This window comes from Canis lupus, chromosome 21, assembly GCF_003254725.2.
Source record: "Canis lupus dingo isolate Sandy chromosome 21, ASM325472v2, whole genome shotgun sequence".
NCBI classification, from domain to species: domain Eukaryota; kingdom Metazoa; phylum Chordata; class Mammalia; order Carnivora; family Canidae; genus Canis; species Canis lupus.
Genome location: NC_064263.1, coordinates 26,073,580 through 26,097,300, shown reverse-complemented (window position 1 = coordinate 26,097,300; position 23,721 = coordinate 26,073,580). Strand labels below are relative to the sequence as shown.

At 40.8% G+C, this 23,721-nt stretch overlaps 1 protein-coding gene across 5 annotated transcripts in view; it reads right to left on the bottom strand.

The window, feature by feature from the left end:
• Nucleotides 1-20,646: 20,646 nt before the first annotated feature.
• The window catches only part of CLPB (caseinolytic mitochondrial matrix peptidase chaperone subunit B), a 142,049-nt gene continuing 138,974 nt past the window's right edge, over nt 20,647-23,721 (bottom strand). For 2 of the 5 annotated variants that reach the window (XM_025459138.3, XM_025459139.3), the window contains 5 exons: nt 22,427-22,583; nt 21,892-21,965; nt 21,639-21,758; nt 21,348-21,452; nt 20,647-20,965 (listed from right to left, as the gene is read on the bottom strand). In XM_025459138.3, coding sequence (XP_025314923.1) covers nt 20,717-20,965; nt 21,348-21,452; nt 21,639-21,758; nt 21,892-21,965; nt 22,427-22,583 — 705 coding nt within the window. In that variant the 3' untranslated portion in view covers nt 20,647-20,716. Of the gene's footprint in view, nt 20,966-21,347; nt 21,479-21,638; nt 21,759-21,891; nt 21,966-22,426; nt 22,584-23,721 lie in introns of all 5 variants that reach the window. The other 3 variants (XM_025459140.3, XM_035703750.2, XM_025459142.3) reach the window with 2 other exon arrangements.

Sequence of the window (23,721 nt, the reverse complement as noted above, 5' to 3'; positions counted from 1 at the left end):
TAGTACATGGGCTAGACCTTTTCCCATAATATTCCTGGAGATATTTCACTATTGGCACATGCAGATTCATTTTGTTCTTTATATATATATTTTTTTAATTTTTATTTATGATAGTCACAGAGAGAGAAAGAGAGAGAGGCAGAGACATAGGCAGAGGGAGAAGCAGGCTCCATGCACCAGAAGCCCGATGTGGGATTCGATCCCGGGTCTCCAGGATCGCGCCCTGGGCCAAAGGCAGGCGCCAAACCGCTGCGCCACCCAGGGATCCCGCATTTTGTTCTTTATAATTTGTTGTGGTGGACATACTGGTTTTGAAACAATTTTTCTAGAGCACCATTCAAACTATAAAGGATCCTGTCTAGTAAGTTCTTTTGGTAAAACAATTATTTCAGGGTAATTAATACTTATCCATTAATTTTTCAGGTATGTACACTTATATTTTGTTTTTTTATGTTTATTTACTTAAGTAATCTCTACACCCAATGTGGGGCTTGAACTCATGACCCTGAGATCAAGAGCCAGCCAGGAGCCCTTAAAAGGGGTAAGATTTCAGTGTTGCCATCATTCAAAGAAAATCCAAGCCCTTGGTGAAGGTTCCAGAGGTTCCCTAAGTCACAGAGAAGGCTCTACCCAAAGATGCGTTTATCAGTTTGGAGCCCACCAACACACCCCTTTCTGAGCCTCCAAAGCTCTGTGATCCTTCCAAGCAAAAGTGGAAAGCAGTAGACATTACTGACCCCTCAAGGCCAGGGTCAGAGTATTAATTTTAACCATTTATAGAGACCTATATTTCTTTATGTAGATCAAAGTTTCTCTCTAATATCATATTCCATCTTCCTGAAGAACTTCCTTTAATATTTCTTGTAATGCAGGTCTGATAGTTTCACTTTTATTTTTGAAATATTTTCAAATACTTGACAGTTTGTTCCTTCAGACTTTAAAGATGTTACCCTATTGTCTCCCGGCTTGCAGAGTTTCTGGTGGGAGGTATCTTTGTTCCTCTGTATAATGTATCTTTTTTCATTGGTTGCTTTTAAGATTTTCTCTTTATTTTTGTTTTTTGGAATTTTGAATACATGATGTGTTCAGGCATGTGTAGTTGATATATATACACACACACAAATTCTTTGATGCTTTAAAACATGGAGTTTAATTCTTCTCCTCTTGAGGTTGGGATGGACTAGAGACTTCCTGCTGCCCCAGGTATTTTATTTTATTTATTATTTTTAAAAAGATTTATTTATTTGAGAGAGAGAGAGAGAGAGAACAAGTGGGGGAGGGGCAGAGGGAGAGGGAGAGAATCCCAAGCTGACTACCCACTGAGTGTGGAGCCCAATTGGGGCTCAGTTTCATGACCCTGAGATCATGACCTGAGCTGAAATCAAGAATCAGATGCTTAACCTATTGAGCCACCCATGTGCCCCACAGGCATTTAAATTTTTTGGGGGGTATTGAGGTATAATTAACATATAACATTATGTTAGTTTCAGACATATGGCATATGGATTTGATATTTGTACACATCACAAAATGACATACATCATTATAGTCACAATTTTTTTCTTTACATTAGATATCCATGGCTCATTGATTATATAACTGAGGTTTGTACCTTTTGATTGCCTTCAGCCATTTTGCCCAGCCCCCACCAAACTGTTCTCTGCATCTATAAGGTTTTTCTTTCTTTCTTTTTTTAAGATTCCACATAGAAATGAGATCATATAGTATTTGTCTTTCTCGGACTTGTTTAACCTATTATAATACCCACAAAGTCCATCTGTATTTTCAGAAATGAGAAGATTTCATTGTTTTTATGGCTGAATAATATTTCATATCTTGGCTATTGTAATAATGCCACAATGAACATGGGGGTACATATGTCTTTCCAAGTTAGTGTTTTTCTTCGGGTAATATCCAGAAGTGGAATTGCTGGATCATATGGTAGTTGTATTTTTGATTTTTTGAGGAACCTCTATATTGTTCTCCAGGGGAGACTAACTTCTTTTTTTTTTTTTTAAAGCTCATTTAAAATGTTTTTTTATTTTTACTTGTCTTATGTTCATATCCTTGTTCTTCTTTACTGGTACATATCAGGCATGTATTTCCCATAAACACTTCTAATGTTTTTGTATAGCTCTGTGTATTAATGGCTACTAACACATGCAAATATGCATGCATACAAATATAATGTACTATCTATTGTCATTTAAAACTTTTTATTTAAATTCAGTTAATTAACATATAATGTATTATTGGTTTCAGAGATAGAGGTCAGTGATTTATCAGTCTTATATAATTCCTAGTGCTCATTATATCACATGCTCTCTTTAATGGTCATCATCCAGTTATTCCATCCCCCCAACTCTCTCCCCTCCGGTGACCCTCAGTTTGTTTCCTAAGATGAAGAGTCTCTTATGGTTTTCTCCCTCTCTGATTTTGTCTTCTTTTTTTTTTTTTCCTTTCTATTATGATCCTCTGTTTTGTTTCTTAAATTCCACATACGAGTGAGATCATACAATAATTGTCTTTCTTGGATTGACTTATTTCACTTAGCATAATATCCTCTAGTTTTATCCATGTTGTTGCAAATGGAAAGATTTCATTTTTTTAAAGAAGATTTATCCATTTATTCATGAAAGACACAGAGAGAGAGAGGGGCAGAGACATAGGCAGAGGGAGAAGCAGGCTCCATGCAGGAAGCCCAGTGCGAGGCTCAATCCTGGGATTCCAGGATCATGCCCCAAGCAAAAGGCAGACGCTCAACTGCTGAGCCACCCAGGTGTCCCAAGATTTCATTTTTTTGTTGGCTGAGTAGTAGTCCATTTTATATATATACCACATCTTCTTTATCCATTCATCTGTCAGTGGACATCTGGGCTCTTTCCATGGTTTGGCTATTGTGAACATTGCTGCTATAAACAGTGGGGTGCAGGTCCCCCTTTGGATCACTACATTTGTATATTTGGGATAAATAGCCAGTAGTGCATTTGCTAGGTGGTAGGGTAGCTCTATTTTCAACTCTTTATTTTATTTATTTTATTTTATTATTTTATTTTATTTTATTTTATTTTTTTATTTTCAACTTTTTGAGGAAACTCCATACTGTTCTCCAGAGTGGCTGTACCAGCTTGCATTCCCACCAACAGTTGACAAGGGTTCCTCTTTCTCCTCATCCTCACCAATATCTGTCATTTCCTGACTTGTTCATTTTAGTCATTCTGACTAGAATAAGGTAGTATCTCATTGTGGGTTTTTGTTTTGTTTTGTTTTGTTTTGTTTGTTTGTTTTGTTTTTTGCAAATCATTGTGGTTTTGATTTGTATTTCCCTAATGCCAAATGATATGGAGCAGTTTTTCATGAGTGTGTTTTGGCCATTTGTATATCTTCTTTAGAGAAATGTCTGTTCATGTCTTCTGCTCATTTTTCATTGGATTATTTGTTTTTTGGGTGTTGAGTTTGTTAAGTTCTTTATTTTCTTTTTTAAAGATTTTATTTATTTATTCATGACAGATGCACAGAGAGAGAGAGGCAGAGACACAGGCAGAGGGAGAAGCAGGCCCCATGCAGGGAGCCTGACGTGGGACTCGATCCTGGGACTCCAGGATCACACCTGGGCTGAAGGCAGGTGCTAAACCGCTGAGCCACCCAGGGATCCCCTTTTTTTTTCTTTTAAAGATTTTATTTATTTATTCATGAGAGACACGGGGTTGGGGGGGGTGCAGAGACACAGGCAGAGGGAGAAGCAGGCTCCATGCAGGGAGCAGGACTCAATCCCTGGACTCCAGGATCACGACCTGGACCGAAGGCAGGTGCTAAACCGCTGAGCCACCCAGGGATCCCTGAGTTTGTTAAGTTCTTTATAGATTTTGGATACTAGCCCTATATCTGATATGTTATTTGCAAATATCTTTTCCCATTCTGTAGGTTGCCTTTTGGTTTTGTCAACTGTTTCCTTCACTGTGCAAAAGCTTTTTATTTTGATGATGTCCCAATAGGTCATTGTTGCCTTTGTTTCCCTTGCCTTTGGGGATGTGTCTAGCAAGAAGTTGCTGTGGCTGAGGTCAAAGAGGTTGCTGCTTCTGTTCTCCTCTAGGATTTTGATGGATTCCTGTTTCACATTTAGGTCTTTCAACCATTTCGACTCTATTTTTGTGTATGGTGTGAGGAAATGATCCAGTTTCATTCTTCTCCATGTGGCTGTCCAATTTTTCCAAAACCATTTCTTGAAGATACTGTCTTTTTTCCATTGGATATTCTTTCCCACTTTGGTTTTTTTTTTTTTTTTTCTTTCCCACTCTGTCAAAGATTAGTTGACCATGGAGCTGATGGTCCATTTCTGGGTTCTCTATTCTGTTCCATTGATCTATATGCTTGTTTTTGTACCAGTACCACACTTTCTTGATGATTTCAACTTTGTAATAGAGCTTGAAGTCCAGAATTGTGATGTCACCAGTTTTGGTTTTCTTTTTCAACAATCCTTTGACTATTTGGGGTCTTTTCTGGTTCCCAGTAAATTTTAGAATTTTTTTCCCCAACTCTGTGAAGAAAGTCCATGGTATTTGGATAGGGATTGTATTGAATGTATGGATTGCTCTAGGTAGCATAGACATTTTAACAATATTTTTATTCCAGTCCATGAACATGGAACATTTTTCCATTTCTTTGTGTCTTCCTCAATTTCTTTCATGAGTATTTTATAGTTTTCTAAGTACAGATCCTTTGCCTCTTTGGTTTATTCCTAGGTATCTTATGGTTTTGGATGCAAATGTAAGTGGGATTGACTCCGTAATTTCTCTTTTTGCTGTCTCATTGTTAGTGTATAGAAATGCAATTGATTTCTGTACATTGACTTTATATCCTGCCACTTTGCTGATTCCTGTATGAGTTCTAGCAATTTTGGGGCCAAGTCTTTTCGGTTTTCATATAGAGTATCATGTCATCCGCAAAGAGTGAGAGTTTGACTTCTTTGCTGATTTGGATGCCTTTTACTTATTTTTAATTTTTTGTCTGATTGCTAAGGCTCGGACTTCAAGTACTATGTTGAACAACAGTGGTGATAGTGGACATTCCTGCCATGTTCTAGGCCTTAAGGGAAAAGCTCTGTTTTCCCCCATTGAGAATGACATTTGCTGTGGGCTTTTTGTATATAGATTTTATGATATTGAGGTATGTTCCCTCTATCCCTACACTGTGAAGAGTTTTAATCAAGAAAGGATGCTGTACTTTGTCAAATACTTTTTCTGCATCTACTGAGAGGATCATATGGTTCATATGGTTAATGTAGTGTATCACATTGATGGATTTGTGGATGTTGAGCCACCCTTGCAGCCCAGGAATAAATCCCACTTGGTCATGGTGAATAATTCTTTTAATGTATTGTTGGATCCTATTGGCTAGTATTTTTTTTTTTAAGATTTTATTTATTTATTCATGAGAGACACACAGAGAGAGAGAGAGGCAGAGACACAGGCAGAGAGAGGGAGAAGCAGGCTTCATGCAAGAAGCCCGACATGGGACTCAATCCCGGGCCTCCAGGATCATGACCTGGACTGAAGGTGGAGCTAAACCGCTAAGCCACCCGGGCTGCCCTGGCTAGTATTTTGGTGAGAATATTTATATCCATGCTCTTCGGGGCTATTGGTCTGTAATTCTCCTTTTTGGTGGGGTCTTTGTCTGATTTTGGGATCAAGGTAATTCTGGCCTCATAGAAAGAGTTTGGAAGTTTTCCTTCCATTTTTATTTTTTGAAACAGCTTGAGAAGACTAGTTATTAATTCTTCTTTAAATATTTGGTAGAATTCCTCTGGGAAGTCATCCAGTCCTGGACTCTTGCTTATTGGGAGGTTTTTGATGATTGCTTCAATTTCCTTCCTGGTTTTGGGTCTGGTTCAGATTTTCTATTTCAATCTGTTTCAGTTTTGGTAGCTTATACATCCCTAGGAATGCATCCATTTCTTCCAGATGGCCTAATTTGTTGGCATACAGTTGCTCATAATATGTTCTTAAAATTGTTGTATTTCTTCAATGTTGGCTGTGATCTCTCCTCTTTCATTCATGATTTCACTTATTTGGGTCTTTTTTCTTTTTGATAAGTTTGGCCAGGGGTTATCAATCTTATAATCCAGGGGTTATTAATTCCTTCAAAGAACCAGATATTAGTTTCATTGGTCTGTTCTATTGTTCTTTTTATTTCTATTTCATCGATATTTTGCTCTAATCTTTATTATTTCTCTGTTCCTGCTGGGTTTAGGTTTTATTTGCTATTCTTTCTCCAGATCCTTTAGGTGTAGAGTTAGGTTGTGTATTTGAGAACTTTCTTGTTTTTTGAGAAATGCTTGTATTGATATATACTTCCCTCTTAGGACCACTTAGCTACATTCCAAAGGTTTTGAACAGTTGTGCTTTCATTTTCATTTGTTTCCATGAATTTTTAAAATTATTCTTTAATTTTTCAGTTGACCCATTCATTCCTTAGTAAGATGCTTTTTAGCCTCTCTGTATTTGAGTTCTTTCCAAATTTCCTCTTGTGATTGAGTTCCAGTTTCAAAGCATTTTCGTCCAAAGATATGCAGGGAATGGTCCCAATATTTTGGTATTGGTTGAGACCTGATTTGTGAGCCAGCATATGATATATTCTGGAGTGTGTCCCATGTGCACTTGAGAAGAATGTGTATTCTGTTGCTTTAGGATGGAATGTTTTGAATATATCTGAGAAGTCCATCTGGTCCAGTGTGTCATTCAAAGCCCTTGTTTCCTTGTTGATATCCTGCTTAGATAATCTGTCCATTGCAGTGAGTGGGGTATTAAAGTACTCTACTATTACTGTATTATTATCAATGTGCTTCTTTAATTTTGTTACTAATTGGCTTATATAACTGACTGCTCCCACGTTAGGGGCAGAAATATTTACAATTGTTGGATCTTCTTGTTGGATAGATGCTTTAATTATGATATAGTGTCCTTCCTCATCTCTTATCACAGTCTTTGGTTTAAAATCTAATTTGTCTGATATAAGGATTGCCACCCCAGCTTTCTTTTGATGTTCATTAGCATGATAAATGGTTTTCCACCTCTCACTTTAAATCTGGAGGTATCTTTGTGTATAAAATGAGTCTCTTGCAGACAGGATTTCTATGGGTCTTGGTTTTTTATCCAATCTGATACCCTGTGTCTTTTTATTGAGGCATTTAGCCCATTTACATTCAGAGTAATTATTGAAAGATATGAATGTAGTGCCATTGTATTATCTTTAAAGTCACTGTTTCTGTATATTGTCTCTGTTCTTTTCTGGTCTATGCCACTTTTGGGCTCTCTTTTTGCTTAAAAGATCTCTTTTAATATTCCTTGTAGGGCTGGTTTGGCAATCACAAATTATCTTAGTTTGTTTGTCCTGGAAGCTTTTCATCTCTCCTATTTTAACAAGAGCCTAGCTGGATAAAGTATTCTTGGCTGCAGATTTTTCTCACTTAGCACCCTGGATATATCATGCCAGTCCTTTCTGGTCTGCCAGGTCTCTGTGGATAGGTCTGCTGCCAGTCTAATGTTTCTACCCTTGTAGGTTACAGACTGCTTGTCCCAATCTGGTTTCAGGGTTTTCTCTTTGTCTCTGAGATATGCAAGTTTCAGTATTATATGTTGGGATATTCACCTATTTTTAATGATTTTGAGGGGGGCTCTCTGTGCCTCCAGACTTGGATGCCTGTTTCCTTACCCAGATTAGAGAAGTTCTTTGCTATAATTTGTGCCAATAACCTTCTGCACCCCTCTCTCTTTCCTCTTCTTTTGGGATTCCAGTTATTCTAATATTGTTTTACTTTATGATTTATCTCTCAAATTCTCCCCTGGTGATCCAGTAGTTATCTTTTTCTCAGCTTCTTTATTCTCCATCATTTTGTTTTCTAGATCACCAATTCTCTTTTTTCTGCCTCATTTACCCTAGCAGTTAGAGCCTCCATTTTTTATTGCATCTCATTAATAGCCTTTTTGATTTTGACTTGATTAAATTTTCATTCTTATTTCTCCAGAAAGGGATTCCCTAGTGTCTTCTATGCTTTTTGCAAGCCCCACTAGTATCTTTATAATAGTTATTATGAACTCTAGTCTGACATCTTACTTATGTCCATACTGATTAGGTCACTGGAAGTCAGTACTGCCTCTTATTCTCTTTGATAAGGTGAGTTTTTCAGTCTTGTCATTCTACCCAGAGAGGAATAGATGGATGAGGGAACAAAATACTATGGCAACAACAACCCAAGAGAAATATACACTAAAAAAAGCAGAGAGACCCAAAACCAAAAAAGAAAAAAGAGAGACACAGAGAGAGTACAATCAAACAGGTAAACAGAATAGAGCAATATACTGTGTCCTATGTGTATTTTGGTCCACTTGCTAGAAAACTGGATCTCAAAACTGTAACAAAAGAAAAACTTATATGTACAAAAAAAATACAATGAAAGGATAGAATGTAATTGTAAGAATGAAAAATAAAAGACAAAAAAAGAGAAGGAATATAAACAGAAAGATGAACAGAACAGAGCAATACCACTATATCCTGAGTGTATTTAGGTCGGTTTGTTAGAAGAAACTACCTCTCAAAATTGTAAAGAAAGAAAAACATATATATATATGTGTGTGTGTGTGTGTGTGTAATTTTACTTTTTACAAAAGTAAAATTAAATACATTGAAAGTATGGAATGTAACTGTAAAGATGAAAGTTAAAAGTTTAAAAAAGAAAGAAGAAAAAAAAAAAGCGAATATAATCAGACTGTGAAGAGAATAGAGCCATGCACTAGATTCTGGATGTATTTTGGTTTGTTAGAAGAAACTGCATTCTAAAATTGTAAAGGAAAAGATATAATATAGAGGGGAGGGGCCTGTTGCATTGATTCTCAAGTTTCTTTGTCCCAGGAGGAACTGCACTGCCCTTGCCAGGGGACTAGACTAAGTAATTTGTTCTGGATTGCTCTATGTGGCTTTTGTTCTCTGAAGCCTTTCCATCCACTTGAGAGGATGAGAGTGAAACAGGAGGCCTCTCAATCTCCAGCCTGGAGCTGAAAGCTTGTACCCCCTACTCCTCAGTGAGCCCCCAGGGAAAAGCAGTCAATCATTTCTGAACTCCATGCTCACCTGGCCTGTGAACCAGCGTTTCTATCTCAGGTATGACCTATTTCCAATCCCCAAACCCTGCAGACTCCTGCGGCACACACGTATGGGCTGCTCGTCCTAGGGAGGAAGCCAGGCAGGGGTTCAGGAGGTGGGGAATCTCACAAGTTCTGTCACTTACTGGGCCTTGCTCAGAGAGCAGTTGCACCAACTATGCCTTGCTTCATGGTTTGTAGCAATATTGAGCTGAAAGCCCACTCCTGAGCTGAGTGAATGCAGCCAGTTTCCCCACTCCGATGCCTGGGAACTCTGCTGGCTCAGGCACCCCTGTTCTTCCTGTGACCCCAAGGATTCTGAGACCACACTGTCCCACCAAGGGTTCTGCCCCCACTTCACCGCCTGAGCACACCTTTCAGGCAGGAACGTCCCTCACCAGAGCAGACTTCTAAAAGTTCTGATTTAGTGCTCTGCTGCTCTACCACTTTCTGTAGCCAGCTTAAGGAGGATCCCTCCCTCCACAGTTTAACTTCCCATATATCACCTCGGATTCACTTCTCTGCACCTCCTACCTTGCAGAAAGTGGTCACTTTTCTATTTGTAGAGTTGCAGCTATTCTTTTCTTAGGTGTCTGGTTGAGTTCACAGGGGTTCAGAACGATTCAATAGCTATCTAGCTGCATTCCTGGGAGCAGAGGTAACTAAGGACTCCTACTCCTCCACCATCTTGGACTCTCCCTCATGAGACTCACTTCTAATGAATAGGATATGGTGAGAATTAATGGTGTGCTACTTCTGAGACCTACATTGTACAAGACAGTGTTGCTTCTGCTTGACTCTAAGATTGCTCTAGGGATGCTAACTGCCACACTGAGGATTTTAAGCTGGTATGCTTTAGTGATCAGGAAATTATAATTATTTTATATATTTAATTGTCAGAATAAGCCAGCTGGATGAGGAGTTACTGTAATGGGAAGAAACTATCAAAGATAAAATCCCAAATGATGATGGGCAGCCTGGGTGGCTCAGCGGTTTAGCACTTGCCTTCAGCCCAGGGCATGGTCCTGGAGACCCGGGATCGAGTCCCACGTTGGACTCTCTGCATGGGGCCTGCTTCTCCCTCTGCCTGTGTCTCTGCCTGTCTCCCTCTGTGTCTCTCATGAATAAATAAAATTTAAAAAAAAACTCAAATGATATTATGCCACAGAAAGCTTATTGAGTGATTTACTTTTTCAGCAAGTACTTGGTAAGCATCCATACTGTGTCTATGTCCAGATAAGCCACAGAAATCAAACAGAAGAAGACCCTAAAATTTTAACCTGCTAGAATATGAACATTGACTTTTTTGATATAGCTCTATTAAAATGCAGTTCATATAACTTTTTAAAATTAATAGACTTGGTGCACAGTCAGTTGAACTTCTGACTCTTGTTTTTGGCTCAGGTCATGATCTTGGGGTCATGGAATTGAGCCCCAAGTTGGGCTCCATATGCAGTGGGGAGTCTGCTTGGGATTCTCTCCCTCTTCCTCTGTCCCTCACTCCTCTATAAAAAAAATAAATCTTAAAAAAAAATAGACTTTATTTTTCAGAGCAGCTTTAGGTTCATAGCAAAATTGAGTGAAAGTATTGAGTTCCCATATACGTCCCTGCCCTTGGAAAGCCCCCCTACATCAGTATCAGAGTGGTACTTTTGTTACAATTAATGAACCAATATTGATTATCATAAACTAAAGTCCATAATTTATATCAGTGTCTACACCGTGTGTTGTACATTCCATGGGTTTTGACAAATGTATAATGACATGCACTCAACATTATCTATTATACAGAATAGTTCCACTGCCTTAAAAATCCTCTGTGCTCCACTTCTTCTCTGTCCCATTCAAGCTCCTGGCAAACATTGATGTTTTTTTCCTGTCTCTATAGCTTTGCCTTTTCCAGAATGGCACATAGTTGGGATCATATAGTATGTAGCCTTTTTGCATTGCCTTCTTTCACTAGTAACATGAATTTATGGTTTCTCCATGTCTTTTCGAGGCTTAATAGTCCGTTTCATTTTAGCACTGAATTATATTCCATTGTATAAATGTGCCATAGTTTGATTATCCACTTGGCTATTTAAAGAATATCTTGGTTACAGATCTCTGGGTGGTGCAGTTGGTTAAACCTCCGACTCTTGGTTGTGGCTCAGGTCATGATCTCAGGCTTGTGAGATGGAGCCCCCCCCCCCCCCCCACATTGGGGTCCATGCTCAGCATAGAGTCTGCTTGGATTTTCTCTCTCTCTGCCCCATCCCCCACACCGTGTGTGCAAAAGAACATCTTGGTTCTTTTCAAGTTTTGACAATTATGAATAAGGCTGCTATAAATTTTGTGTGTAGGTTTTCATGCAGATTTAAGTTTTCAGCACATTTCAGTAAATACCAAAGAAGCATGACTGCAGGATCCTGTGGTAAAAGTATGTTTGTGTTTTGTAAGAAACAAACTGTATTCCAAAGCGGCTGTATCATTTTGCATTCCTATCAGCAATGAATGAGAGTTCCTGTTGCTCCACACCCTCATCAGCATTGGTGTTGTCAGTGTTATGGACTTCCACTTTTCTTATGTGTGTGTAGTGGGATCTTATTATTGTTTTCATATGCAATTCATTAATGAAGTATAATGTTACACATCTTTTCATATGTTTTTTTGCCCTCTATCTTTATTGGAGAGGTGTCTGCTCAGATCTTTGCAACATTTTGTAATCTGGTTGTTCATTTTTTTTTAAGGTTTTATTTATTCATGGGAGACACAGAGAGAGGCAGAGACACAGGCAGAGGGAGAAGCAGGCTCCATGCAGGGAGCCCGACGAGGGACCCGATCCCTGGTCCCCAGGATCATGCCCTGGGCCAAAGGCGGCGCTAAACCGCTGGGCCACCCGGGCATCCCGGAAGCAGCATTTTAGGGGACAAAGTAAACAATGCCTTTAGGGCACAATTAAGGTGAAGTGATAAAGCAAACATTCCAATTAGAAGGTTCTTATATAGAATTTGATTATAGAAGGGAAGTACTGGAGGGCATAGTAGATGGGTTGGGAAGGGGAGCAGTATGTGATGCAGTGGTGGATGAACACCCAGGTTCAGACTCTTGGGATTACTGTAACAAACCTGTGAGGCATGGTGGGATTAGACTTGAATGACTCTTAGAGGATAGTGAGCAAATAGTTCCAGGACTGTGGTTAAGATTACATCCTTATTTCTGCAACTGATCATGGCTTGGAGGTAGGAATGCATGGGGTGGCACTGGTGACTTTCCCCCTCTCCTACACATTCCATATTCCCCTTGCTTTATGTCATCTCCTTAGATCATTAGTGTTCTTTGCCCAGTGGGTGACCCAAATCTTTGTTCTTTAAGAACTGGAGTGATCCTAGTAATCGAATAACCTATATTAATTAGGACCACAATATAGAAAATTGTTTAAATATAAAAAACCCAGAAACAAATGTGAGGAAATCACCTGGAGTGAAGGTTTTTTCAAATTCACCTATTCTTTTTTTGTACTGTCCTTTGTTGCATTATGGTTTCTAGTCTTCCTTTTATTTCTCCGAATATTTTATATATACTTTTAAATTCAGATTTTTAAAAAAGATTTTATTTATTCATGAGAGAGAGAGAGAGAGAGAGGCAGAGACACAGGCAGAGGGAGAAGCAGGCTCCATGCAGGGAGCCTGATGTGGGACTCGATCCTGGGTCTCCAGTATCAGGCCCTGGGCTGAAGGTGGCGCTAAACCGCTGAGCCACCTGGACTGCCCTAAATTCAGATAAAAAAATATATATATATTTTATTTATTTATTCATGAAAGACACACACAGATAGAGGCAGAGACATAGGCAGAGGGAGAAGCAGGCTCCAAGCAGGAAGCCTGATGTGGGACTCCACCCCCGGACTCCAGGATCATGCCCTGAGCCAAAGGCAGACACTCAACCACTGAGCCACCCAGGCGTCTCTAAATTCAGATTTTTAAAAAAGATTTTAGGTAATCTCTATACCCATTGTGGGGCTCAAACTCACAACCCCAAGATCAAGAGTTGCACGCTCCACCAACTGAACCAGTCCAGTACTCCTCATTCTTTTATATAACAATTCTTGGAGTGCAAATTCTCTCATTTGCTCCTCTCTTTGGTTTGTTTCTTCTCCTTTCTTTTTGGGTAATTTCCTCCTGTAAGCTCATTTTAAATAGGACTTGTTTTTCCATAGGTTCCTTTGTGAAACGTTGATTATGGAACTATCCTTACAGAACAGTTTTGTTTGCTTCACTGATCAGGGCCAACTTTTTGTCAGTTTTTCATTGTGACATCCCACTAACATTTGGGTATTGTGAATTTGGACCACATTTATACAAACAGCAAAGGTATTAGTTTCTTTGTAGATTCTTCTCACATTCCTGAGTTATGGTAGATTTTCTTATATTTATCTACTGATTACCAGGTCAGTGAGTGGTGTTTTTCTAGTTATTTCACAAGGAAGTGGTCCTTTGAGACTCCTGTTTTGTTGAAGCCCTAGCACTGAGCTAGAAGGCCTATATCTTGGTCCCAAGTTTCTATGAAACTCTTTAACTTCCACTTCACACATCCTTTGACTTTTGGGTTCCTATTCATTTCTGGCACCTTGGGATCTCCCATTTTTAGTTTCAAGCCCAGTTGTTGTGTTGAACTTGTTGTTATATATTATTACTAACATGTTTGAAGGTGGGAAGGGGGTTTGCCTGGAACTATTCCATCTGTTGCATATTGGTCAGAAGTCACCCCAAAAACAAAGGGTCTTTTTGAAAACACAAATATGGTCATTTCATTCTCTTAGCATGGCATTCAAGGCTCTATGAAAGCAGCAAGTTGCCTCTCTAGTTTCATTTTCCACTGCTTTTCTTTACTTCTCTACACCTTGTCACCATACTCCAGTCATAGATGACAACTCTTCTCTTTCTTTTCTAATTTTACTTAGGGTGTGTGTTGATGGGAGTGAAATTGACTTATCCTCTAGTTTGTAAACTATTAAGTAGCTACTGACAGTAGCAGTAGCCTATAACTTCTAAAAGCCTAGATCCAGAAAATAGCAACTCCATGTAGCTTCACCTCTGGACATTGTAGTGTAACATGACTTTAGCTAACTTTATTCAATTAAAAATGCTGTTGAGTCAAGTTAGGTTTGCACTGAATTATATATTGAGTCATCCTTTCCAAGAACTTGATATGTCTTTTTGTCAGATTGTTTTTAAAAAAAGATTTTATTTATTTATTCATGAGAGACAGAGAGAGAGAGAGAGAGAGAGAGAGAGAGGCAGACACACAGGCAGAGGGAGAAGCAGGCTCCATGCAGGGAGCACAATGTGGGACTCGATCCTGCGACTCCAGGATTACACCCTGGGCCAAAGGCAGGCGCTAAACCACTGAGCCACCCAGGGATCCCCTCATTAGTCAGATCTTATTTTATGTCCTTCAATAGGAAGGACATAAAATAAGTTGTTTATTTTTAAACTTGTTTCTTGTTAAGTTTATTTTTAAATATTTTATAATTTTGAATGTTTTATAATGTAGTTTACCTTTGAATAGATAACACATTAATATGGTTCAAAACTTAACTTAAAAGTATAAAAATGAATATAGTGAATTTTCCATTTCTACTGCTATCCCCTCTACCCACTTCTTCTTTCAGAGGTATTTTTGTATATATGAGCAAATATATATACTCATTTGTTGCAACTGTGAATGAAATACTTGTTATTGTTTTCTAGCTGACTACTGCTAGAACAGAAAAAAGCTATTGATTTTTATACATTTATCTTCTAGTCACACATGTACCGAATTTCCTTATTAATGCTACTAGGTTTTAGGATAGCCTCTTGGATTTCTTAAATATACAGTCATACTTCACCAAAACAAGATAACTTATATTTTCCAATATTTATATCAATTATTTCGTTTTCTTGCTTAATTGCTTTCAGCTGCATTTTCTTTCTTTTTTTTTTTTTTTAAAGATTTTAGGGGATCCCTGGGTGGCGCAGCGGTTTGGCGCCTGCCTTTGGCCCAGGGCGCGATCCTGGAGACCCGGGATCGAGTCCCACGTCGTGCTCCCGGTGCATGGAGCCTGCTTCTCCCTCTGCCTGTGTCTCTGCCGCTCTCTCTCTCTCTCTCTCTGTGTGACTATCGTAAATAAAATTAAAATAAATAAATAAATAAAGATTTTATTTATTTATTAATGAGAGACACAGAGAGAGAGGCAGAGACACAAGCAGGGGGAGACGCAGGCTCCATGCAGGAAGCCCGATGTGGGACTCAATCCTGGGACTCCGAGACCATGCCTTGAGCCGAAGGTAGATGCTCATCCACTGAGCCACCCAGGCGTCCCTCAGCTGGATTTTCAAAGAAATGTTGAATCCTGTCTTATTTCAGACTTTAACAAAATAACTTTAGTATTTACTATTAGAGATGTTTGCTAATGTTTTGTTTTTTTTTTGCTAATGTTTTTTGATGAATAATCTTTTCCTTTTATATAGAGCTTTGCTGTATTTTAAATTAAAAAAAAATTTTTTAAGTCATGTCCTTGCTTAATGTGGGGCTCAAACTCATGACTCTGAGACCAAAAGTTGCATAGTCTACCCACTGACCCAGGGATCCCAGGACATTCTCTTAATCATATATTATCAAAATAAGAAAATTAACATTAATATTAATCTTATGGACATTTAAATAATTTTAAAACTTTTTTTTTAAAAGTAAACTCTAGGGATCTCTGGGTGGCGCAGCAGTTTAGCGCCTGCCTTTGGCCCAGGGCGCGATCCTGGAGACCCGGGATCGAATCCCACGTCGGGCTCCTGGTGCATGGGGCCTGCTTCTCCCTCTGCCTATGTCTCTGCCTCTCTCTCTCTGTGACTATCATAAATAAATGAAAATTAAAAAAAAAAAAAAGTAAGCTCTACACCCAAAGTGGGGCTTAGAACCTGAGATTAAGAGTTGCGTGCTTGGGACGCCTTGGTCTCTCTCTGCCTAAGCTTCTTCCTCTGCCTGTGTCTCTGCTTCTCTCTGTCTCTCATGAATAAATAAATAAAATCTTAAAAAAAAAAAAAAAAGAGTTGTATGCTCTACCGACTGAGCCAGCCAGGTACCCTCTTCAAGTTCTTGATGTAGTGAATTTTATTACTAAATTTCCTGATACCGAGGCTTGTATCACTGAAATAAATGTAATGTGATGATAGTGTACAATTCAACTTTATTTTTATTTTTTTTTAAATTTTTTATTTATTTATGATAGTCACACACAGAGAGAAAGAGAGGCAGAGACACAGGCAGAGGGAGAAGCAGGCTCCATGCACCGGGAGCCCGACGTGGGATTCGATTCCAGGTCTCCAGGATCGCGCCCTGGGCCAAAGGCAGGCGCTAAACCACTGTGCCACCCAGGGATCCCAACTTTATTTTATTTGGAACTTTTTAACTATGGTCATAGGTGAGATTAGGCTAGGACATTCTTTCTGCCACGGTTTGAGTATTAATCTTATGCTGGCCTTTAAAATTTAACTGAGCATCTTTTCATCTTATCCCATGGTCTGAAGCAGCTGATATAATAATTAAAAAATTATTTGTTGGGCTGAATGTGACAGCTACAAATAGTGTTCAGCTTGTGACCATCCAGTGAACTGTATATTTGTGATTTGTGCATTTTTTTCCATGTATATTTCAATTTAAAAAGTTTAAATAAAAGAACATGACTTTTTAAAAGGATAAATGTTTAATCACCTTTCCAATTTCTTCCTTGGTAATTAACTGGTCTATTCAAAGTATGTTTTGAGTGTCTGCTGGGAAATTATCTGCTGTTTCTTAATTTATTAAAATAATTATTTAAAACTTTTCCATACCTACATGGTTTCTCATTCCTAATCTTGCATTTTTTTTCCTCTTTCTTTTTATCAGGCTGAGGTTTTATCTATTTTATTGGTGTTTCCACAGAGTGATTTTTCTACTTATCCTTTCTCCTTTTTAACCTCAGATTTTATCTTTAGTGGTCCATTTTCTATTTTCTTATGGTTTAAATGCTTTTTTTTAATCCCCTATATATATATATATATATATATATTTTTTTTTTTTTTTTTTTTTTGAGAGGGAGGGGGTGCAGGGGCAGAGGGAAAGAGAATTGTCAGCATGCTAGGCATGGAGCCTGACATGGGGCTTGATCTCACAACCCTGAGATCATGATCTGAGCTGAAATCAAGAGTCAGATGCTTAACCAAATGAACCACTCAGGTACCCCTTCCCTAAATTTCTAAAACAATCACTATACATCTTTGAATTTTTCTTTTTGAATAATAAAGGTGTTACATTTTTATTTTCAAGCCCAGTCTTATGCATTCCAGGATACTCAATACAGGATCTGGGTCTTACTTTGCCCCATTTGCTCAGGGTCTAATCCTGACAGGTCCTACTGGCTGGCCATAAGAACATGACAAATATATGTGTGCTCAGTGAAAAAATGATACTGTTCTGACTCACTGTGGAGATTTGTGCTTGCTGCAGGGCCCACCCATCCATCCAAATACCTGGAGCATTTGTCATATGCTGGCAGTCAGGTCCTGTGAATAGGACAGTGAGCTGGACAACTGAGTATCTGCTCTCTGGGTGCTTACATTCTAGTGACAAGGACAGATATAGAACAAACAATGCAGGTGAGCTGAGTACTGCCTAGAATGCTATGGAAGCACAACAAGAGGCCAACATCAATTAGGAGGTATAGCTAAGAATCTGTAGAAGTGATAATCAAGTTCCTCAAAATCTGAGGGCCTACCGTATCTTCTTTTTTCCATTTCCCAAAGGTGGCCATTGGGTTTTCTAATACAGTTATCTGGTCTTGAGTTATATGCCTGCTGCTCCTAGCCACAGCTAACTGAACCAAAGACTGACAACCAGGCATAAGAACTTTATCTAATAGGAATGTTCCATATAGGATGGTCACTAACTGACTGCATTGGAGTTTTTAAGGGAAGTCTGAACACCAAACAGAATGAAAGGAGAAGAAACAGAGATAGCAGAAGAGAAAAAGAACAGTAGAGTATAATAACAGCAGTCACAAATCCTATGGTATTGGATTGGAACTATAGGTTTCAATGTAAACTCATGATTTTTAATAATATACATATAGATACAATGATAAATTCAACAGTGTGTGTTAACAGGAATACACCTATTTCCTAGATCTGTGTGCTGAAAGAGCCTAGAAGTAATGACACTTTAGTAGCAATTAATACACCTAGTGCCCATTCTCGAGCGCAAGGAACCAGGAACTACCTGGGAAATTAGCTGATGCCAGGGCTGGAACAGGAAAAATATAAATGAGCTTGGAACATTGTGTGGTGCTAGAGAGTAAGGAAGGGCTAAAAAAATGATGAGGGCAGAGCTGAAACAACACAGAAGTCAACCCAAAGAGTTCCCAGTGGCCAGATCTGGGCCAGTATGAGCAACAGATAAACTAGTATTAGATTAGAGCCCACAGGATAAAAAAGAAAATCCATCAGTTTATACTGATATAAATAAATTAAAGAATAAATATATGGGAGAAAAGAGATAGTTCTTCCTACAACAGAATACCAATTAATAAATACAGATGAAATAAGTAAATACAAAGTCATCATTAGGCCAACACAGCATTAATACTCATAAGCAAAAACCATCGGTGGATGCTAAAATTGGTAACAAAAGTTTAAGGATAAATAAGACATTTGCATAGCTTAAAAGTATCTTCCCACCAGATTCCTATTAATTTCAAAGAGGAAATAAGTAATTTTATAGTGGAGAAACCTGATACACACCACCTCAGTCATGTGATCAAAGTTAACATCACCCCTTGCTAGAAGGCACTAAAAGGGCACACCATCACTTCTGGAGGAAGTTTTGCCAAAACTGCAGACTCAATCTAATCATGTGAAAACAGGAGACGAACCCAAACTGAGGAACAATCTACAAAATAACGGTCTGGACACTTCAAAAAGTGTTAAGGTCATGAAGGGCAAAGAGATGGCGGAACTGTCACAGGCTGAAGGAGACAAAGGAAACATTCAACGAAATGTAACATGGAAAAAAAAAAAAGAAATGTAACATGGGATCCTGGATTGGACCCTGGACCAGAAAAAGGACATCAGTGGGAAAAATGGCAAAATCTGAATATCTACAGATTAGTTAGTACTGTGTCAATGTTAATTTCCTGCTTTTAATAATTATACTATAACTTTATAAGATGTTAATACTAAGACACGAGAGGTGAAGGGTATGTGGGAACTACTATTTTTGCAATTTTCTGTAAGTCTAAAATGATTTCAAAACAAGTAGTAGTAGTAGTAGTAGTAGTAGTAGTAGCAGCAGCAGTAGTAAAAAGAACGGCAGTCACTGAGGTAGGAAGCAGCAGATAGCTCTTTGAGGGACTGGACAGTGATTGCTGGAGCATTTGCTGGAGCCCATTTCCTGACTTCTGACTGCCTCATACCTACCACTTTGTTGGGGCATTCTTCCATCACCCAAGGGACTTTAATTCCTGCCTCTATTTTCTGCTTCCTAAAAGAGATTAGCTGACACCAAGGAGGGAGCCAAAAAGGCCCTGCAGGTGATGGGCTACTGCTGATGGTACCCAAGGATGCACCAGGCTTTGTTGTGTCCTGCTAAGCTGGGACCGAAACATGGCTGGTTTGTGGTATGCCCTTGGGGGATGGTGTGCAGACCCTCTGCTTAGTGACTAACATGCAGACTGCGTGGCCACCTGGAACAACCTGACTTCATTATCACTCTCCCTACAGCTAGCTCCCCAATGTTTGTGTTAGTCTCCTGAAGGAGGCCCTATAGAAGTGAGCTTGCTTGGTCATTTGGTACTATTGTCCAGTCCCAGAGCAAGAGTAGGGTAGTGACCCACTCAACCTTCCTCCTAGAGGTGCCTTACGCTGGCTTAGTTCCAAAGCTGGAGAAGCATGGTCTGGCCTGATACCAGAATGTGTGGTGAGGGGGAATGGCCACCATATGGCAGTGGAGAGGGGAAGGGTTTAATGGGTCCCTTCTTCTTGGAATTTTTGGGGTATGGGCAAGAGGAAGCTACAGCCTACACTGTACAACCTCTGTGCCTGGGCCTCTGTACTTTCTCCACAAACTATGCAGACATTCTGGGGACCCATTCCATAAAGGCCAGCAAAGGATGGCAGATCATAGCCTGGTTCCTGTCTTCTCCCAGGCAGATCTGTTCTTAGCTGTCAAACTTCTGAGCTTCCTGGGACCATGATAAAGTCCCAGAGACTACAGGCCATAGGGATCATGCTGAAGGATAGGACATGGGACCTCCTTCTCCTCCCTGCTTTGAAGGGGGTGAGGAGGCAGCTCCTCTCTTGGAGGCCTGTTAGCAAGTTCTGGACCCAAAACAAAGGGTTTATGGGAGGGCCACATCCCTATTTTTGACTTTGAGGCTGAGGTCTTCCAGGGGCTATGAGGAGGTGAAAAGGCCTCAGGCTGGGTGGAGAGGATGAAAAGGGCATGAGGGGAAGATAGGTCAGTTGCCATGCCACAGCCGAGGGGCCTTTATTGGATGTTGAGGGCACATATAGGCAAGTAGGTAGAAGCTAGAGGTTGTGGCACACCTTCTCAGGGTGTAGTGGTGCCCGGATGTCCAGTTTGTGGGTCTTGCTGTCCTTGTCGATGATCTCTAGCCGCAGCTTGGGGGGACGCTTCTCAGCCTGGGGTGAGGGCAGTTCAGGGCTCTTGAGCAGTTGTTTGTCTGAGTCCTCCACAGTGATGCGCAGGGTACAGCCCCCAGGTAGCAGATCTTGTTCATAGGCGGCTGCCAGTTGGTTCACCACACGGCGCTCTACCTGTAGGTGACAGGTGAAATGGTCATCCTTATTGTGGCCTGGGGCTGAAGCCCAGGCTCTGTCACTTACTGCTAGGGCAAGTCAGAAGAGACTAAAGTCTGAGCTTTAGTTTCCCCCTCTGCAAAGTGGGGCTAACAACACACAGCTTGCAGGACTATGCTAAAGACTCAATGATGTCAGTTTCTGAGGTTCCTAACTCAGTTCCTCACTTCTGGCAGGGGTTCATACTTGGTTATTCTCCAGAATGGAGTTTTACTTTTATCTGGTTTTGGTTCTGAGGGGCATCTCCTCTGAGTATGGACTATTCCAGGCTGGGAGCCTAGGATGGGGCTGGGGCACTAGGGAGGGAGGTGCCTTACTTCTCTCTGGCTCCTGTGCTCACCTCATGCTTGATGGAGCGGGCGCCATAGTGCACATTGTAGCCGTCGACCAACACATCTGCCACCTCACGGTCCCAGAGCAGCGTGATGTTGTGCCTTTGCTTGGCCTGAGACAGGTCAGATAGGAGCATACCTGCATGTGGCCCAGTGTTTCCACCTCTCACCACTCTGGCCTGAGGCCTGGGACTATGAGTGATTGTGTGCCACCAGGGTCACCCGCCCGCACCACTGTGCTCCATGCTTCTAGGCAGCTGATACTCCCAACCCCGCCCAGGGGAAGTTCCTGCTCTTACTCTCTTGGCCCAGAAGTTCAGCTCCTTGTTGACAAGTTGGATGAGCTCCGAGTGGCAGAAGGGGAGGAAGTAGACAATCTCGTTGATTCTTCCCAGAAACTCATCCCTCCGGAAGTGAGCCTGCAAGGCCAGGTTAGGGGTGGGTGAGCTCTGTGACCCAGAAGGGAATTACTAGACCCCAGTGAGGAAGACTAAGGATGGCTAAGGGATCTTCCCACTGGACACTCCAGTAGGAAGGACAAAGACATCTTACTTTCAGGATGGGGCGTATCACATTCTCCTTGAAGTTCTTTGAGATGGTAATCTTGTCATTAATCTGGACATCCCCTGTGGAAAAAGAATCATAAACTGCCTACTCTCATACCTAAGGAGCTCTGGGAATTGTGCCTGCCTCCAGCCCCCATTCATAAAAAGACCTTTTGTCCTGCCCCTGATGGTCTGTGTGATCCTGGTCAGGACCTCAGGCTCTCTAAACCTCAGCCTAGTCTCCACTTGAATGGCGAGAGCATGGGACTGGGCACTTCCTGAAGCCCTTCCAGTTCTATGTGCTACAAATACAAAGCCTGAGGGTTCCTTAGGGTAGGAGTTGTGTGAGGGAGGGAAGGAAGGGAACAACAGTCAGGACCAAGACCTGAGTTCTGACTTGGAAGAGGGGTTGGAAGGTTCATTTCTAAATAAAAAGGTGATAGATGTGGCCTCCTGCCTGATATCATCCTTGCCCCTAGGAGATGTGCTGATGGTCTGAGCACTTGCCCAGATGCCCAGACAGCTCAGGCCATGTGCCATACCAAGGTTTTCGGCAATACGGTTATGGCTCATCTCCAAAGCTTCCTGCCTCAGCTGTAGTGCATGCTGTGCAATCTCGTCGCTGGCCACATTGGAGGTCATGATGAAGATGGCATCCTTGCAGTCAATGGTCTTCCCTTTTCCATCTGTCAGCCGGCCCTGGGAAAGAACAGTGACTGCACAGTCAGAGAGTGTTGAGCCTGGGTACCTCTTCCAGGAGGTCTCCCCAGAACCCCTGGCTCAGAACTGCCGGCTGCTCACTCCTCCTGGTTCTCATTGCCCTGGGCTGTAACCATTCTATCTGCTGAGAGTGCCTCCAGTCAAGAGTCAAGACTACATCTCTGTCATCAGTCAGGGTCCCCAGTTCATCTCTGGCACCCCAAAAGTCAACTGATTAAACAGGCATCCATCCAACACATTCTCTTGGAGGCCAGTCTGGGCCAGGCTCTGTGTTGGGGCACCAGGGCCTCACTGAGCCTTCAACAGGCTCCTTAAAAAAAAAAAAAAAATACACTCAAGAAACCAGCAATGACAATTCAGTGAGTTAAGTGTTATAAGGGGAAGCCCAGGAGTTCAGAGGAGAGTATTTTATAGGGCCACTGTGAAGACTAATATGGTCATGTTGGTTAAAAATCCTTAGTTAGCTAAGCTGTGCAAATGTTCTGAACTGTTATTAGGAGGTATGTTGCAGGTATGCCATCTCTGCAACTTTAAAGCCATCCTTTTGCCTGACAGAGATGGACAGAAAATAAGGCTCCTCCTTTAACCAATGTGGGAAGATTCCTTGGAATCTTGAGCTCTTTCTAGAAGTGACACAGACAAAAGAAAGGATCTATAGTGGAGACAGATGCATCAAAGAAAAAGAAAAGAAGCAAGAGCAGAGAGAAGAGACAGAAGAATGAGAAGTATAGCTATCTGGGGCCACTCAGTTCCAGGCAAGAAGCTGCATCTACTCAGCAAACAAGTCCATCACTGTATAACAGTACTTTACAGTCCTATATGATGAAAGCAATGGTCAGGGTCTTGCTGAGCAGAACTGATGGTAGTAACAACAGTGGACACCAACATGGCACTTCTACTTCTACCACCAGAGCCCTGCTGAGTGTTCTCTGTGCACCACTGCACCCCTCCCACAAAGCACAGGGAGCATGGTTCTGGGGACAGGTCACTGACCCCAACCTGTCGGCTCCTGCCTGCCTCAACCTCAGCTGGTAACTAGTCCACCTCAAGCATTTCCCTTTCCCTGGTAGTATGGACCTGACTCAGGCTCAGCGCTTGCTTCTAAAGCCAATGGCAG